Below are 19,066 nucleotides of genomic sequence, written 5' to 3'. Positions count from 1 at the left end.
TTGATTCGTGTTTAAATCTTTCTATTGAATAATTGATCTGTTGACTGTTGAATAGAGTTTAGGTATTTTTATAATATCACAGATGTCACTTCATATTGCATACACCAGATAAACCACTTATATACCACCTCTCTACTTTAATGATTTAATTTTAGATTGTGGAGAAGCAATCTGATTGGACAAGACAAACGTCACTCATTTAAAATAAAGTCAGATTCACAAAAGAAATCAACATTTCTATCTAAATGTTACATTTAAGAACTGTATTTAAATGTATAAAGCCTTTATTTTATTTTTATTTATACTACAGAATTTTTGAAATATTTTTCTTACTAACTTTTTCAGTTTTATTTTGCTTTAGCATTTTTTATGTCATTTTTATTCGTTTAACTTTTTCAAATTTTGCTTTCAGTTTTAGCTTTAGTAATTTTAGTACTTTAATGAGAATGAAAATGAGAAATTCTAATTTAAATAAAATATTTATTCTTTATTTTATTTCAATTAAAACAATTTTTATAGTTTGGGTCAAAAAATAAAATAATATACCAAAAAACATTTTCGTAACAGAATGTATTTGCCCCTAAAATAAATGTGTTTCCTGTAAAAAAAAAAAAAAAAAAAAAAAAAAAAAAATTATATATATATATATATATATATTCTATAGGAAGTGTGGCTGATGTTTTGAATATTGCAAATTTAAGTTGAAAAAATGAAATTTACTTGTCCAAAGTAAAAACTAAAAAATAGGCCAGATGGAAAGATGCATTAAATATTTGCAGAAATGTTTCAGAGTATTTCCTCTTGTAGAGAAGTGCCAGTACGCAGGTCCAGTGCCGTCCACCTGTTGACTGACACAGCAAACAAACCGCTGTTTAGAGAAACTGGGTCAGGAACTCTCGTACCTTAAGCGATTCTTTCCTTGCCAGCTTCTCCGTGGGCGAGGAGGACTCCTTCTCCAAACCCAAAAACATCCTGGATTCCGACTGAAGCAAAAAAAGAGATTGCAAAACTGAAAATCCGTTTAACTCTCATTTGAAGTCAACATGAGATCAAAATCGCCTCTGTTTGCTTTCTTCATACAGGATCCTGGACTGAATATGATGATATTTGATATCTTTTTCTCAATGAATATCCTGTTACTTAAGAACATATCACATTACGGAAGTCAAATGGGTTGCATGGGCCATTTCATGTTGACTTTAGAAAGTCTTAACGTAATAAGTATATTACTAACCCTAACCCTAACCCTAACCCTAATAAGTATATTAACTTATGTTAAGTAAATATATTAATATAGTAATTGTAAAGCAAAGAAAGCTACTTCCAGCCACAACTCTTTTACACTAAGAGCACAAGGCTGTAGGCTAAATGCAGCAGGTCTGTTTGGTCAGCTGTCTTTGTCAGTTGAAGATCAGACCAAAATATGGAGAAGACAGCTCTCCTCTTAGACCCAAATTAGCTTATCACAAGGCATCAAACAAACCTCAAACATTAGTATTGTCTAGTTTAAAGATGAATATGAACTTGTTTTCATTGTAATATCCCAGGTCTGAAATCTTTTTTTCAAATGAAAACATTTCAGTTTCAACATTGGAAGCCAAGTTTCCACAAATAAATAACTAGTAAGTGGGCTGAAGTAGCAGGTGTGTTATGGAAAAGCTCTTCAGCCACGAGTACAGGCTATTTTCTTTCCCCTCTGCATTATGATGCCATCATATTTAATGCACGTAAGTTAACAGCAAGCTGAACATACCGCGCTGCTGGGCGAGCGGACCGGACTGACCTCGTCCCTCAGTAAGGGCAAACCGTTCCTCTCCGATTCATTACCTACAGAACACACACACGCACACACACGGACACCCACACCAACACACAAACACAGCATTAACATCAATCACTAGAGTCAATACGATTTTTTAATATTTGTTCAATTTTTTTGCATTTCTACCAGGTGTTTTAGGTGGTTTCCAGGTGGTTGGTGGTTGCTAAAGTTCCTAGGGTTTTAGTTGGCTGCTAATGCATTCTGGGTGAACCCCAAACAGGTGCAAACGACCGTAGTGATTCAGAAGCAGTAATCTCTTGCATGTGTCTCTTGTGCTTTAATAATCTAGTTTTTCCACACATTTAGGAATTGAATGGATACCTGGGCTGAGCGGGTAGAGTTCATTGTCTCCTCCATAGGACAGGTTACGAGACAACAAACGTGGGTCGATCTTGGGAGGTGTGGCGGCCGTGGGACAGAGAGAGAACCGTCTGCGGAACAAGTTCTCCTCCTTCATTGTGCCAGCCAGTCTGTCCACCTGGAGGAAAAATGTGCAATGTTAATATAGTTTGGGAATGTTCATTTATATTTGTTAATATAGTTTGCAATAACTGCTCAACATTAATGCAGCAGTTATGTAGTGCTTTTCCTTACTAATAATAGATCATCATCAAAGCAAAGTGGGTGGATGTAAGCGAATGTATGTGTCCGCAACAACTTGGATGCAAATGCTTCCAGAAAGCTTATGCAACATAAAGAATTATGCTAAATGAGAAATGAAGCTGACAGAATATAAGTGCATTACATTGAAGTCTGTAAATGTGAGATTGCAGATTAAACTGATTCTAAAGAGACAAAAAATTCAACCTACCACAAAATTTGGCGTAAAAGCTTTCTGTTATGTTGTTCTTGCAAATGACTCATATGAGCCTATTCTTGTAACAAATCATTCAGTTTTTTCATTCAGTTTCAGTTGGAATCAGTCCTTTACTAAAAATACTTCTGCTGATTAAATCAAAATCAAAATCTGACTGACTTTGTCTGACTGACCAACTGTAATTTATTCAATTTATTCAACAATCTAACACACTATTCACCCATCCATCCAGCCAGCCCATTATACATCCATCCATTGATATAACCCACCATCTATCCATCCATCCATCTATCCATCCATCCATCCATCCATCCATCCATCCATCCATCTATCCGTCCAACGATCTAATGACCTAAATCACTATCCATCCATCCATCCATCCATCCATCCATCTATCCTTCCAACGATCTAATGACCTAAATCACTATACATCCATCCATCCATCCATCCATCCATCTATCCTTCCAATGATCTAATGACCTAAATCACTATCCATCCATCCATCCATCCATCCATCCAATGATCTAATACACTATCCACCCACCCTTCCAATGATATTACAACCCATTATCCATCTTTCCAACCATCTATTCCAACATCTATCCATCAACCCATCCATCCTATATATATGATTTCAGTGTATTGTATATTTAAATATTTTAACCCTAAAAACTACATCATTTACCTGCAGTCATTCACTAAATTTGCTAGTTGCATTCATTAGATACTCAGGTTTGAAATGTAGGTTAGCAAAATTAAAGATTTCAGGTTACATAAGACGACACTAATCAAGTGAGCAAATCTAAAGAACGTGGGCTTTTAGTTGCAGAGCATCTGAATCAACTTCCCAAGCATCATCCCTTCTCATGAAAATGATCTAAAAATAGTCTTTGTGCTGCAGTGTCAGTCTGAGTGGGGTGTGGGAGCTGCTGTCTATAAGTTGAACAGTTACCAACCCTGTTCTACCTCTCTGTCTCTCCCTAGAGCTCTGCAGTCGGCTCAACCAATCACAGCTCAAAGCCACAGCTAGAGGGCAGGGCGGGTGGATTAAATTGGCCATGCATCTGGCTGTTCAGTTTGCTCTGTTTACAAGCCTATGAGATGCAGAGAGACAAAAACACATCCTGAATAGACTAAACAAAAATAACACCTGCAAGAAGAATGAAGAAAGAAGAAACAAAAACCAAGACAATTACAAAAGATATCTTGTTTAATGCGAAATGTGCAATTTTTTCAGTGTTAAAGAATTAATTAGAAAAAACATTCATCCATGGAACACACAATTAGATTTTTTTTTTAAGAACATCCTGGCTGCTCTTTTCCAAAACATGGAAATTAATGAGTACTAGAGCTGTGACTCTCCGAAAGACTTGGAGTGCCCAAGTTGTAAAGTGATTTTTATCTATTAATTTTTATGAGGGACCGTACAAGCCATAATACTCTCTGGCACTCTCACACACAAACATTCTCCTTACACATACATACATTTCTTCTCTCACACACATACATTCTCCTTTCACATACATTTTTTCTTTGGCTTTCACACAGTAATGCTGGGTACACACCAAAATATTTTTTACATGTTATAAGATTTTCAAAATGAGAGACCACAAACATGAGGATAAAAAATCCTCGATTTAACCGTTTTGCTCCTATAGTGTGTGGTGTGTCATGATGTGACAAAGACAGCACACATCAAGCCTCATCCATACTGCCAGATGCGCTCATGGAGATTTGCGGTGCAGTGCGCGCGCGAATATAACCAAGCGTTACGAATCAGGCTGTGTGACTGCTGCAAGTGTGAACGGCTCGTCCATGACGCAGGATTCATGCTGCGTGGGGAAGAGAGAAGCGAGTATGAGAAGCATTCAGAGACACAGGCTGTGTGTGCGGTCTTCTGAATGGGGAATAGCGAACATGCAATAAGAAATGCTTTTGATATGCATTGTGACGCAGCTCTTGTAAATGATCTTTTTTGTTTGTTGTCTGTCTTTTCAAAGCTTAAGTTACATAACGTTTCTCTTTAGTTTTAATTTGCCTAACTATTGACCTGAACCTGTAGACAACATAATCCCACTCTGTCTCTCCCCTGCTTTCCGTTTTTTTAATTTTTTTATTTATTTTATGGTGGGCGTTTACACAGTTGGCTAGAGCAGAGCTGATTGGGGAGAACGGAGGTAAGACTGACACTCAACGCTGACAGTCATGCATAATATCGCGTCCACATCGCAGGCTTTTGCAATTAGCAAATTGCAACGTCTCAAATCGCGATTTTGATTCGATTTCGATTAATCGCACAGCCCCTTACATACACCTTTCACATACATTTATGTATAGAATGTTTGTATGTCTGAAGAAAATATGTGTATTTAATAGCATATCTGAATACGTTTTTTTAAATAATGTATTTCCAAGGATAATATTAAAGGCTATTGCAGTAAAGAAAGCAACTGTGAGGAAAACAGTGGTACAGCAAGGCAGCTGTGCTCCTCCTCCTTATGGGATTTTGCTTTTGAAAATCTCCAGCATATTTTAATAATACTGTTATAATACTGATAATTAAATAATAGTGATCATTTTGGTCACTATCGTGATATGAAATGTTCATATGGTTACATCCCTAAATACAGAATTTTGTGTTTGCCATGCCTCATCTAATTTGTTTTTGTTAATAAACATTTTGTAAGCTAGTTTATCATCGCATCATACTGTTTTATTGTTGTTGTGCTTTTTAATTAAGAATAACAATGAATTCAAATTTTGTTTTAGTCTTAAAAAATGAAAGGTGTGTAGATGTAAGCAAAACAGACCATTATCTTTTCTCATAAAACGTGACACAATCGCAAATTCGAAAGTGAAAGTGTCCGAAGTTTGGCGTTTCTAACACAGCAAAAGAGGATCTCCCGTTCACAAAATCAAATCACAAATACTACTGATGAAAATGAACGGGTTGAATGTTAACCACTTTCATTTCGATGTAACTATATATTATGATAAAAGTTCATCAGCATGCATTGATTAATCCTATGTTGTAGCAAAAAAAAAAAAAAAAAAGAAGAGCAACCAGTGAGAATAATGAGTCATATGGGCTGTCAAACTCACCTTCAGTCTTCCAGTGATTTATGAACGAGGTTTTCTGGGAATTCATTTACTCTTTCGTCACTGTCTACATTGATGATTTCCTCATTGATTCCCAGAACCAGACTGAATTTCACCAACAACTGACGCAGGTCGTCCAGAAACTTGAATTCCAGCTATACTGTACCTCATGCTCAAGAAATGTGAGTTTTTCCATTTCCTTCTATATGTCATCAACCAATATGGTATCCGCAAGGACTAGAGGAAGGTAGAGGCAGCTGAGAATTGGCAACAATCCACGTCCATTAAGGAACTTCAATGCTTCTTGGATTTGCACACTTCCACAGGAGGTTCATCAACAACTTCAGTAAGATACGCTCCCCTCTAACCTCCTTGCTGAAACATTGAGCCAAATCTCTGTCCTCAAACATCCAATGCCTTCAACCAGCTCAAGAAAGCCTCCTGTGCCGCTCCTACCCTAGTGCATCCCAGAGCATGCACAGAACTGCCTGCGTCAAGCCACCACCAGATTAAAACCCTTCCAGTGCATACTTGGCTACCAAAACCCCTCGTTTCCCTGGCCAGGTGAGCCTTCTGACGTTCCTGCTAGCCACCACTGGTTCCAGGACAGTGAGAGGGTTTGGAACTCTGCTCTCATCCACCTGCAGAGGGCAGTTCGGAGACGAAAGAACCAGCCTGATGCTAGAAGATCAACTACCATAGCATCATCCTGGGCAAAAGATCTGGCTCTCAAACAGGGCCATTCGTCTTCTACTGCCCTGTTGTAAAGCTGAATCCTCCCAATGTCGGTTCATTCACAATCCAGAAGCAGATCAACAAAGTCACGTGCAGGCTAAATCTGTTGTATCCCTGTTGAAACCATATATTGATCCTCTGCTTCCTTCCTCTCCAGGGTCTGCCGGTGATCTTTGCAAATTTATACATTAAAAACACCATGTCATGTGTCAAGATCAGTCTCTCATAATATCTATGAATATTTATGAATCATATTTGCATAAAATATCTATTATTTTTGAAAAATATTTAAAAACATTTTAGAAAATTAGTTGTGTACACTCAAATGTAGACCAGGCTTAAATATTTTACTTCATGGTTACAGCAGATTACATTTGCAGAGTCATCAAATGTACTTAAATGACAATATGAAATGAACATGAATCCAAAAACAAACATGTTACTAATGTTAAATAAAACTTTGTGAAACTTTGTCTCTGTGTATGGCATAAACGCCTGGCTGATGGAGCATGAGGCACTTCATGGTCTTATTAAGAATTTCAAAAGCTCATTTATTGATGTGACTCTTCCTACATCGAAAGTGGCATGGCTAATAATGATTGCAATTCTAAATTTAACAAAATGCCACACTCAATTTTAGATTGAGACGAGCAAGAACATTATTAAGAGCTGGTGTATGAGAGATCCAGCAGTGTCTTGCAATAAAAGGAAAAAAGGAAAACAATACACTACAATTATTCACACAAAAACAGCCTGATGTGTTATAGACAAGCCATTCATTTATGGTGACACTCTTGGGAGGCTCCATATTTACAGACCAAAACTGTAAAAAAGGCTTGTTCATTGGATTTATTTAAACAGCATACAGCCATTGTTTAGATGTTTCCATTCATAACTGGCAGCCATTGTTATGTTGATGAGGGTCTTGACCCTGCATGCCTGCAATATGATCTATTCCAGAAATCTTTAAACAGAGCTGAGTAAATGAATCGTAGAAAAACTGAGCAGAATCACAAGAGCGATGCCAAGCCACTGTCAGCACAGTCTAACCAGCGTCCTCCTGTGACCCTGGAACTCTGATTTAAGGTCTGGCACTCCACAGCAGCTTCGAAACACTCCCTACTGAGACTTCAGAAGAAACAACCCTTCATCTTGGCAGCTGACATCTTTAATCGCTTCTTAACAAAGCCAGCAAAGAGACTAAATCCAGAGAGAGGTTGACGTTGCACAGCTATGACAACTGAATGGATCTCAGTGTAAAAATATCAGTGAAGTTAGATCCTGTGGGGGTGCCAAAACTTTTGCACCCAAGCAGTTTCTTATTGCAGTCAGTGGGTTAGCGAACTTTTTTCTGCCATGGGATCAATTCCAAAAATCTAAGGCTGGAATTTGTAAAAATATATTTTAGAATGCCACCACAAATTCTTACATAAAACTATTGATTTTCTTCGACATCAGAGATTCCTAAAAAAACATGGAGGACACAATTGATGCACCATCTACCTGACAACAGTAGTTCACAGCTAGCTGCCTCAGTGTTAGTCTTAAGGAAACCCCATGATTTCACCCATCCTATATTCATTTGCTTTGTGACAAAATTATTTTTGACTGCTGAGTGAATTTGTGTTTTTGAATGTTTGTGGATCAATGGACCGACCATGTCCCGACGGAATTTACACTTGCAGTTTCTGGCTAATCTCCATCCTTACTGGGCTTTTAATCCAACTCCTAGCACTGGATTTAAGGCCTGGCCAAATGACCTATTTACTAATGTTGGCAGCATAACAGCAGACAGAGCATGGCATATCTCACGAGACAAGTTCTCTAACATGAATCGTGTGACCTCATTTCCATTGTAGAGGGCTTTAGCTGAATGAGTTGCAAGCCAAGCTGCCACTCAAGCAGAAAGTAACACATGGGACTGGATGAAACATAAATAAAGGATGAAGACTTTTAGATTTACAATTGGTTAAATTGTAACAGACTGTCAATGCTACTTCTTCGACAACATGAAGTCAACATTAAATCAAAACTGCTCTTTATACACATTCCTGATCTTATTGTACATGTAAAATGTTGCATGTTGTTTCAAATGTAAAAAATAAAAGAAAAATAATCTGAGTATTTTATCAAAATGTAGTTTGCTCTACCTCTGAAGCAACTTTCTTTTGAAGTGACATAAAAAAAAAATTCTACCCCATTTTTATCAAGAATTATTTATTAATAATTATCATTAAGCCTTTAGAGGGTTACATTTAGAGCATTACATTTTACTCCCTGATCTGGCCTTGAAATATAAAATAAAAATATCAACTTAGGAACTTGACAAACAATCAAGGGGATCTATAGGGGTTCTCTGTGATGCCATGACATTACATTAATTTTGCAGAAACCTTTTTTTTAAACGTTCATAAGCAGTGAAAATCTATTTTTCCAATAAATAATAAAAGATTACGGCAAAGAATTTTCATTTCAAGAATTTGTTTTATTTATTTTTTTAATTCAGAAATTAAAAACATGTTTGTTATAGAAGAGGTGTATTCAAGTCACTATATGCATGAACTGCATTTAAAATTAATTTTTAATAAAATAATGGATATGACAAAAGAATAATAATAATGACTCGTGACATATAGCTTTCATAATCTATAATTCATGATCGAAAAAAGGCTTTTGTCATTGAATAACCTATTTAACTAAGAAGAAAAAAGTCACATTACAGAAGTAAAATGCAAACTGTGTTTCATGTAGAGCTGCAACAAAATCCATAATAATTAATATAGATTTTAGATAGTGAGCTTGTGCCAGGGTTTTGCACTGTCACCTTGTTTTATGTTTGTTTCTTGTGTCTAGTGTCAGCGCATGGCCTTGTTAGTTATTTTCTCGGCCATGTGCTCCTTTAGCCCCTCCTCCTTGTTTCCTCTTTACCACACCCTCTTGTTACCCTAGTTGGTCTAATTGTGCTCACCTGTCCCTCATGTTTTTTCCTCCCTATTTATAGTGCACCTTACACTTTTGTGTTTGCTGCTCCGTTGTCATTCTCACCCCTTCTGTATGTGGATGTGGCTGAATATGTGTCAGTGTCTCCATCCCTCCCTGTCTGGGTGGTCTTGTGCCCTTGTTTTGTCTAGTCCTTGTGATTCTATGTTCTTGTCTTGCTCCTTCTTTTAGTAATTTGTTTGTCCTTGCCCTTTTCTTTCATTTGTAATATTTATTTAGTTTTCTAGTCTTGATTCTTGGTTTTGTTTGATCATTCTCTTAAGTTGGTTAAATTGGTAATTTCTTATTTTGTTACTTTACATTTTATTAGTTCATTGGCTTATATTCTTTGTCTTGGATTTAACATGTTTTTGTGGAGCTTTGTCCTGTCTTGTGTTCGAGTTCCTGACCTGTCCCCATGTGTCCTGCCCTGGTTCTACCTGCCTGGCATCTGGTCTGTCTCAGAGTATGTGGTCAACAAGTTCCTGAGCTCTGCTCTCTGTTCTGTTTATTGTGTTCCTGTTGTGGTACCTGTTGTGCACATCTATATTCTGTGCATGGAAAAGCCTGAGCATCTGATAACGTCATTTGCGTTAAACTATGAGTTTCTTTGAAGTGCATAATATAAAGCATAAAATACAGAAAAACATTGCTTTTTATCCAATAAATAAAAAAAATCTACCGAATAATCAATCAATAAATATAACTGCAAGTTGTAGCTCTAGTTATTATGCTGACTTGGCCAAAAATAACACTGCCTTTTTTTGCGGTTGTAAACCGTTTCAAACAACCAAGGCAAGGTGTTGGATTTCCCACGACAAAAACTCAAAATCCCAACCCATGATGATTTTAAACTGGTTTAACTGGCTTCAGACCTGACACTGCTCCAGGTCAAGGCAAAAATAAAGATCACACCTACATATTAGTGTTCAAGTCTGACTGAAGTTTGAAGTCTGCTAAAAGCAGATCAGGGTGGTATTTTCAGGCCCTCACATGGGGAAAGTCTAAAAGCACTAGCTGGCTTCCCACTGAGCAGCCACTTTAAATAGACCGAAGCATGGCCTCCTGGCTCTCAGCTCTACTAATGATGTGTTCGGCCTCGTGGGCGACCATGACCAATAACAAGGTCATTGGCCAGCTTGTACCTTCATTCTGGGGGACGACAGTGCTCAGTCCTACTTTATTGTCTGAAAAGCAGCAATTACAGCTCTTTGAGAGGCTTGATTTGGTTCTATTCAGGGATACAACCACTAAAGGGACTGAGCAAATGTTGTTTTTGAAGGCCAGGGTAACCCTTGAAAACTGTGACCTGACTGCCAAATAGAAGTCTGGAAACAAAGTCAGGTTTGAAAAATTATTAAAAGGATAGTTGACTTAAGAATCACTGTTCTTCAAAGTCTGATATTATTTACTATTCATCTAGTTCCAATCCATATGTAATTTTTTTTTTATTTGATTCAGAAGTGTGTCAGTCTAATTCCTGAATGAATCCTTCAGGCTGGTTCTGCTCAAATGAACACATCTGATTCAAAATAATGAGACATCACTACTCTAATGAACTCTAAACATGTTCATACATGACTTAAAGGGATAGTTCACCCCAAAAAATAACTTTTGTCATCATTTACTAACCCTCAAGTTATGGTTGTATAAGTTTCTTTCTTCTGCAGAACACCAAAGAATTATAAATATAAACTCAAGAAAACTCCCATTATTTATTTATTTATTTATTTTTTATGTAATTTTAATTATATATATATATATATATATATATATATATATATATATATATATATATATATATCGTTTTATAGTTTTAGTCTGGGAGTTTTATTTATTCATTGGCGTTGTGCATTAGCGACCAGCTAATGGTGGTGTGTCTGTACCTCAGTGCTATTTCGAGCAGCTGTGTCTTTCCATCATAACCCGACATCACATTACACACTCCATTTAACACAGACTTTAATGTGTCTTATGTAGGTCAAAGCAGATGAACGTGAATTTAAAAACATTGGTAAAAGGTCTCCCTCCCTCTCCCGCAGCACCACACAACCTCGTTTCTGCAGTTTCTTCCGGTTTCTGAAATTACACTTTGTTTCTTATCCTCCCCATAAACACCAATTGCAGACAAGTGCAGAGCTATACATAATTAACATCTGATTACACATGTCTGGATTATAGTGACAAATTCCCTTCATACATCCAGTACAATCTAGAGGATTTCAGTTCATTCACTCCATTTCCCGTTCAACCTCATCAACCTTTAGTTATCAAGATCCAGAGAATGTTATCAGTGCAATCCAGACATTCTACTGATACGATGCACATAAAATAAAATCATTAAACAATATGGCTTCTAACTACAACTGCTTTTATTACACTGATGACTTTTATCATTTCTACTTTGCTTACAAATTATTGCTTAATTATTATGATTATATTATTGCATTACTATTGTTATAATTACTGGAGAACAAACACAAGGGCAAATTGTGAAAACGTAGGTTTATGTTTATGTTGTTGTTGTTGTTTTTTTTTTTATATATATTTATAAATATGATTTTTTTTTTTCCATATTAAACCAATGAGTATATAATATAAAATATATACTTTATTTTTTTTACTTAAAAATGTAATTTCTGTTTTTACAATTGAACACAGCTTCTCCAGGTTCTCATTACCATCATGCATGCTTTTGTTACATTTATAAATTAAAGTAATGAGAATTGTGCTTAATAATGATCACTTCAAGTAATGAAATAATGAAATAATGCTAAAAATCCTATAAATATTTGTATATACTATAATATAATTTAATTTAAAAAAATAAATAAATTCTGTTATTAATGAAAATTAAACAACTTCTCCAAATTCTCATTTCCACCATGCATGCTTTTTTTACAATACAAATATGATTTTAGTGTTCATATTATAGTAATAAGATCTGAAAAAAATAAAAATTGTGATCAATTAAAATAATGTTAAAATAGTTACAATTAAAATGTAATAAAATAATGAATTAATGATAAGAATAGAATGATAAGATAAGAATGATAATGAAAATAAATCATTCTTTCTTCTGGTTTTGGAAAAAGTGAAATATGACTTTGATGAGTGCTCGAATATTCAAATATGACTTATTAGCAGAGAACTTCTCAACAGCGTCTGTTTCTTAACGTTTTGATGAAACTATAGGCTCAATAAATCATTTGAGTACCAAAAGACAGATAAGATGTTCTGTTTGTATAATAGAGTCAGAGGGAGTATGTTCACATGCAGCACTAGGGTTGAGAACCGAAACGTTTTTTTTTTTTTTTTTTAAAGAACCGGAACCGTGAGCAATTTCTAAGTTTCGGTTCCAAAAACGGTTCTGGTGCAACACATGACCAAGACCATAATATTGTCATTGATATGCATACTGACTTCAACTTTGACCACTAAAAGTATGTAAGTATGAGGGATGGATTATTTAGTGTACAGGTCATTTCAAGAGTGATAAACAAAGTGATAGAAAATATTTATTTTAATCCATTTTAAATGTTTTAAAATGTGGAAACCACTCATTGCATCACACCATCTCCTGACTGCAATATTAATTGTAAAATAGAGGCTTAATGGACAGTGTGTATACATGGTTAGAAGTATAATAGTTTATATTTCATTCATTTAGGGAAATTAACAAGTGTCTTAGCCCTCAAGGGACTATTTGGCCAACCAGCTTATTCCTGCTTGAAAAAGCAAAATTATTATTATTATTATTATTATTATTATTGATAGTGTAAAAAATTATAACTTTGAAGCAAATGCTGATTGATGGACTAGCATTACACAACATTACTTACCACCTGCCAGCAACACTACATTCAATGAAGGTAAAATTGTAAAAATAACATAATAATAGTTAAATGGAACCAGAATCAGAACCTAAAAAAATGTATACTGTAATATATGTTCAATTTTGACATTGCCAACCTTTAAATTAAGTTGACAGTAAGTAATAAACACTATTGAGCATTGAGTAGTTAGTTACCACAATGTTTTGAATAGTTGTTTAACGATTTTAATGGAACCGGAACCGGAAATTTTCTAACGATTCGCAACCCTAAATTCCAGATTTTCCTACAGAAAAAGAACAGTCTCTCTGCAGTATTAAATTTAAGTGAGTTTTGCACATGTGCATGTGCTGATGGAATAATCCTGCAAATACCAGCTCGAGTGTTAAAGCAGAGGAGGGATTACCCAAGTGTTATGCTTTATAATCTGACCTGAAAGAGAACAAATGCTAATGGACGTGATCACTGATGGTTGGCTTCAATGTGATGGGAAAAAAAACATCAAGTTATTGACCTTTAGTGTCCTTTTCCCAGAGCGGCATATGTCTATTTTTATCCTGATGTCCTCTGAGGTTATTGACTGAATCATGGTCAATAGAAACCAGCTCTGGGCTGCAAAAATTAACACATGGTCTTTTGGTTTTAGAAAATGCTAATGTAGCTCTAAGTGTAGATAACATGCATAGTATATAATACTACATAATAATAATAATAATAATAATAATATAAAATAATAATAATAATAATATGGAATAAATTATTTATAGAAAACAAAATGGTTTGAGTGATTTATTCAATGACTCACTCCAGAAGACTTCACTTCTTTCATCCCTGGATGAATCAGTGTTTTTAAACAAATCTCTTGAAAGAATGAATCAATGGCTCACTTGCTCACTCACTTTGAGACTTCGGCTGCGTTCAAAATCACATACTTCCCTACTATAGTAGACGAAAAATAGTGTGCGACAAAAGAAGTTTGTCCGTTCATAGTACTCATAGAAGAGTAGGCATTATAATTACTTTTCAAAAAAGTATGTGCTCAAGAAAGTACACAGCATTTGGACACAGCATTCACTTGTTTCATTACTGAATGAATCATCATTTTTGAACAAATCTACTGGGGAACAAAATAATTCAATGACTTCTAAAGATACTCATTCTCATAATACATATTTCTTTAATTAATCTCTTTAATGACTGACATTGACAAATGCATTTTTAAACAGTCACTTGTCACCACCTAATGGCAAACAATGTAAACGATACAATCTTTAAAGTGAATCATCAAGCCACATTATTAAAATGGATTTACAATCAAACATTAGTGTTTCTATCAATTTTTTTTCAAGATCACAAACTTTAATGAATAATCATCCAGCTAAATGTGGGATTTTCAAAGGCAGAAACAGCATTTATTTATTTATTTTTGTAAAATCTACTTTTTTTGACAATACGGAAAAGAGCAGCTGAAGTATTCTACTAAATATCTCCTTTTGTGTTCCTCAGAAGAAAGTCAGTCATATGGGTTTGAAACAGTTTGTGAGAGAGCAAATGCGTTTTATTTTTAAAAGAACTATTCCTTTAACTGCTATTTGTAATGATTCTTACAATGCAAAAGACAAACTTAATTTGCTAAAAAAGTGATGTGAGAAAATCAGTTTAGAAATGTGGGACATTAAAAGAGACCCACTGACCTCCTTTAATTTAAAGGGATAGTTACACCTGAAATCATTTATTCATGCTCAATTAATTCAAAACCTTATTTTATCTGTGAAAAACAAAGAAAAATATTTTTAGTGTTTTAGTGTTTTTCTTCTCCATACAGTCAAAGTCCATGAGGTCCAAAACAACAAGGATTGGACCACCATAGACTTTCACTGTATTTTTGTGTACATCTTTCAAAAAATATATATTTGTGCTCCTAAGGTTTGGAAAAAACATAAGCATGAGTATATTACAGAATATTCATTTTTGTGTGAGATATTCCTTTAAATTCAATAAACTTCAGTCAGCTGCCCCGTATACTAACCTATCACACAGTTAATCTAGGTCTACCAAGGTAAAATCCGTTAAACCTTTACCAAGTGCTATAAAACTTTGCAAACATAACACAAATCATGTTTGCTTGGTCAATGATTAGATGTCCCATTTACACACACCTCTAACAAACCAAAACATACAGTCAAGCTGACATTAAATCCTGGAGGAATTGCATTGGTGGAACCTGGATTCCAAATGTCTTCAAGTTCTAACAATACTGGGACTGGTCCATCTCATTCATTGTTCCTGGTATTGTTTAACCTTTTAAATGCCTTCAAAATGGGGTCACGAGCAAACAACAGCAGAAAAAAACTGAAGCTTAATTTTAAAGCAAGTTCTGATAAAAAAAATAAAATAAAAAAAAAAGCTGCAAAGGTATAAGTATTTCTCAATCCGGTGAGTCGTATGTAAAAACACTGAGTGTGTTAATTATACAATGACTATCAAGGGGTTAATAATGACAGCAATTCAGTTAATCAATGCATGGATGAAAACTGACCACGATGGAAATCTTTAGATTAGCATACTGTTGCTATGCTTATTTTATTAGATAATATAGGTAAAAAAATAATAATAATAATAAAATACATAAATAAAATATAGGTAAAACATTTTTAAAAGAAAGTTTCATTAATAATAATATTAGAATATTATAAAGTTTTATTTAAAACATATACATTTAATAGAATGAACTGTTTGTGTATTCTATTTTCAGATTATTTTAAGAATTTTCCTATTCTGACAATTTTTGTTTTAAAAATATAGATGATGTAAGTAAAAATACAAGGGTTAGTATAAATACTTATATATATACCTGTATGTGTGTGTATTTTTCTCTCCATTTTTTTTATTATTAAAGTTTTTCATGTACAGACATTTATTATTATTATTATCAGGCTACATTTCACTTTGAATACCATTATTTATGCTCACTTTAAAACCATCACAAAGAGAGGATGATTTGTATTGCTGTATTACAAAAATGAAGATAACATTTTGTTAATTAAAGTCATGAAAATGAATGGCAAATGTGCTTAGTTGTCAATTAATATTCCTATTTTTTTTGTTTTCATTCTTCATAAGCAAAAGAAAAAACAAACTAATCTCTAAAGATTTATGTAACAACTCAAGAACCCAATCAAGATCTACAAAAATTCTCTATAAAAACATTTTTTTTTTCAATGTAATAGAACAAGATATAAATTTATCTCTAACAGCTCAGAACAGAAACTTTGTAGACTTCAGTTTAAACCAGGCTGCTCATAACAGAAATCAGAGTTCTCTGCTGAAATGATGGTTTGTGGGGAAGCACAGCTGACCTCTTTCTGTACATCAACTCCCCACGGGACGTTACTATACTCAGCCCCTACCAACCGCACGCACACGCTGCAAAGGTGCACACCTGGTGTGTTTGTTTACACCCTGCGCTGGTTGCCAAGGTAAACATAAGCAGGGAGGGCTGTTGAGCATCAGCGCCGCTGGCACAGGGGTACGTGAACCTCGTCCCTCGCCCTTCTGCATGTGCGCAATGCGACATGAGATCACTCTGATGGTTTTTAATCACATTTCTTGACATTAGCGCTATACCTATTTGATAACTTTGTACAGGCTCTTTGAATGTAAGCTTGGCACAACTGCCTGGATTTCGTCCTCCTCATAATTCACCTCTTGTATGTTTGTTTATTTTGTCTTCTTTCCCTTAGCTTTCTTCCGACATAAGGAAGAGAGAACAGACTTGTTTACCCTTCATAAAGCACAGTCAGGCGTTAAGTACAGACTTGATTGGAGTGTTTATGTACAGTAAGCTACCTTGGAATATCTAGTGGGGCCAATTAAAGCTCAGGACGGCCCGATCTCTAAGGAAGTGTTCTCCTCTACAGCTCAAAGATCTCCAATTCCAGAAGGCATAACATGAAGGGAACACTGTGAACTGTTTAGTTTCTTTGAATCTGTGAGCAATTTTGGATCACGCTCATGCTCCATTTCACTTGCTAAATGAGAGTCATGGAAATTTTTACGACTAAGTTTATGGGCAGAATCATAGTCTAAAACAGCTAGGTAGCATAAAGCACGAGTTTGAAATGTTTTACTAGCGTAAAATATGCTGAGGACATGTTACCGTCATTTAGCATGCGTGTTACCCGCTACTCTAAAACATTGAGCTGTTGCACTCTAATGTAACAATTTAACTTACTAAACAGGTTCTAGAGATGGAAATCATTATGACTAGCTTATATTGACAGAATCAGAATATTAAACAGCTGGCTAGCATAAAGCATTTTTGTTTACATACTTAGAGTAAAATATGTAATCTACCACACACGTTAACTGCTAACATTGATCCATGGCGCTTGCTGGATATAATTATTTCGCTATAATAAAAATACGCAACTGGGTTCTTTTTTTTTTAGTCAAGCTAGCTAGTTAGCATAAATCAGCTTACACCATTTAAGTTTACATACTTGAGTGAAATATGTTGTGGGTATAAATGTTAACATAATGTAGCAAGCATGCTAATAGCTAGTCTGAAATGTTGAGCTATCGCACTTGGGTCTAATTTAGAAATTTGACTTTGCAATAGGTTTAAGTCATGGAATCTTTACAAATAGCTTGTTCGCACAGGCACCGTGTTTAAAACAGCTAGCTAGCTAGCATTAATTAGCATTTACAGAAACGCAAGGTGTGTGCACATAAGTGTTAACATAACAAACATGCTACAAAACATTTAGCTTTAGCACTTGGGTCTAAATTAACAATTTCACATGTAGTAAGTGTATTTTTGTGACCAGGCATACAGATACAGTACCTAAAATAACTAGCTAGAATAAAACTGTAGTATGAAACGGTTATCTACCCTAAATGTTTTGTAGCTTACTGTAATGGACTAGCAGTTATCACAACTTGCAGTTTAAAAGCTGTATGATATTAAATCCATTTAGTTTCTGTTTTCGGTTCCTTTTTCCAGTTCTACCTATCATTTCCTGTTCTCTTTCCACTATGTCTTAAATGTCCTATATATTTCCCCACCTTTCTCTGTACTGTGCTGTGTCATTCTGTAACAAGCCCCCTCGTGAGTGTGTGCAGAATAGCACGCACTCTTTTAACATAGTCAGACTGCAGCCTCAGAGGAGGGAAAGTAGGGCAGGATGTCTTCCAAGCTCCATACACTGAATGTCAAAGCAAAGAGAACTTGAACAGCAGCCTGGAGCATCTAATGACATGTAGACTTGATTTGGGAAGGCAGAGTAATCTGGAGGCTTCCACTGTAAATTACAGACGGTGTCAATCATGGCTCTCTAAATCAGGTAAAATGGACAAATCAAGTGGTTAAGAAAGCATACAGGCAAGAGAAAATAAATCCTCCGGCCAGGCATTTACTGGACACATAGTGCTAGATGATTTGAGTGAATGCACTACGACTGTAGCATTAAGAAATAAATATCAAAATGATCTGATATATTCAGGATCATGAATAAAAACTTAGCTACTCATAATGATAGATGAGGTAGCCTATATGACATATGGTGTATCTATAGTAGCCTATTTAAAATATTCACGTACCAAGGGGTCTGCATTTGGATGGTTTTAACATTAGCAGGTATAGCGACTACAAGATTTTAGGTCCATCTTTTTCCATTGACAAAGAGTTCTGTTGTCCCATGAGCTAAGATGGGAGACTCAGCACTCATACTTCTAGGGTTAAAGAAACATGGTAAATCTTAAATCGAATTATGAATTGTA

At 35.2% G+C, this 19,066-nt stretch overlaps 1 protein-coding gene across 1 annotated transcript in view; it reads right to left on the bottom strand.

Moving 5' to 3' along the window:
- LOC127946708 (oxysterol-binding protein-related protein 5) overlaps positions 1–19,066 on the bottom strand; it is a 36,425-nt gene that overhangs the window by 13,080 nt on the left and 4,279 nt on the right. Inside the window, exons 2-4 of the mRNA XM_052543427.1 lie at positions 2,144–2,300; positions 1,754–1,827; positions 903–983 (exon numbers count right to left, since the gene is read on the bottom strand). Coding sequence (XP_052399387.1) covers positions 903–983; positions 1,754–1,827; positions 2,144–2,279 — 291 coding nt within the window. The 5' untranslated portion in view covers positions 2,280–2,300. The remainder of the gene's footprint in view (positions 1–902; positions 984–1,753; positions 1,828–2,143; positions 2,301–19,066) is intronic.

The sequence above is a fragment of the Carassius gibelio genome, chromosome A25 (assembly GCF_023724105.1).
Source record: "Carassius gibelio isolate Cgi1373 ecotype wild population from Czech Republic chromosome A25, carGib1.2-hapl.c, whole genome shotgun sequence".
Taxonomy (NCBI): Eukaryota; Metazoa; Chordata; class Actinopteri; order Cypriniformes; family Cyprinidae; genus Carassius; species Carassius gibelio.
Note: the sequence above shows the minus strand (reverse complement) of the source record. Positions and strands in the feature narration are given on the sequence as shown.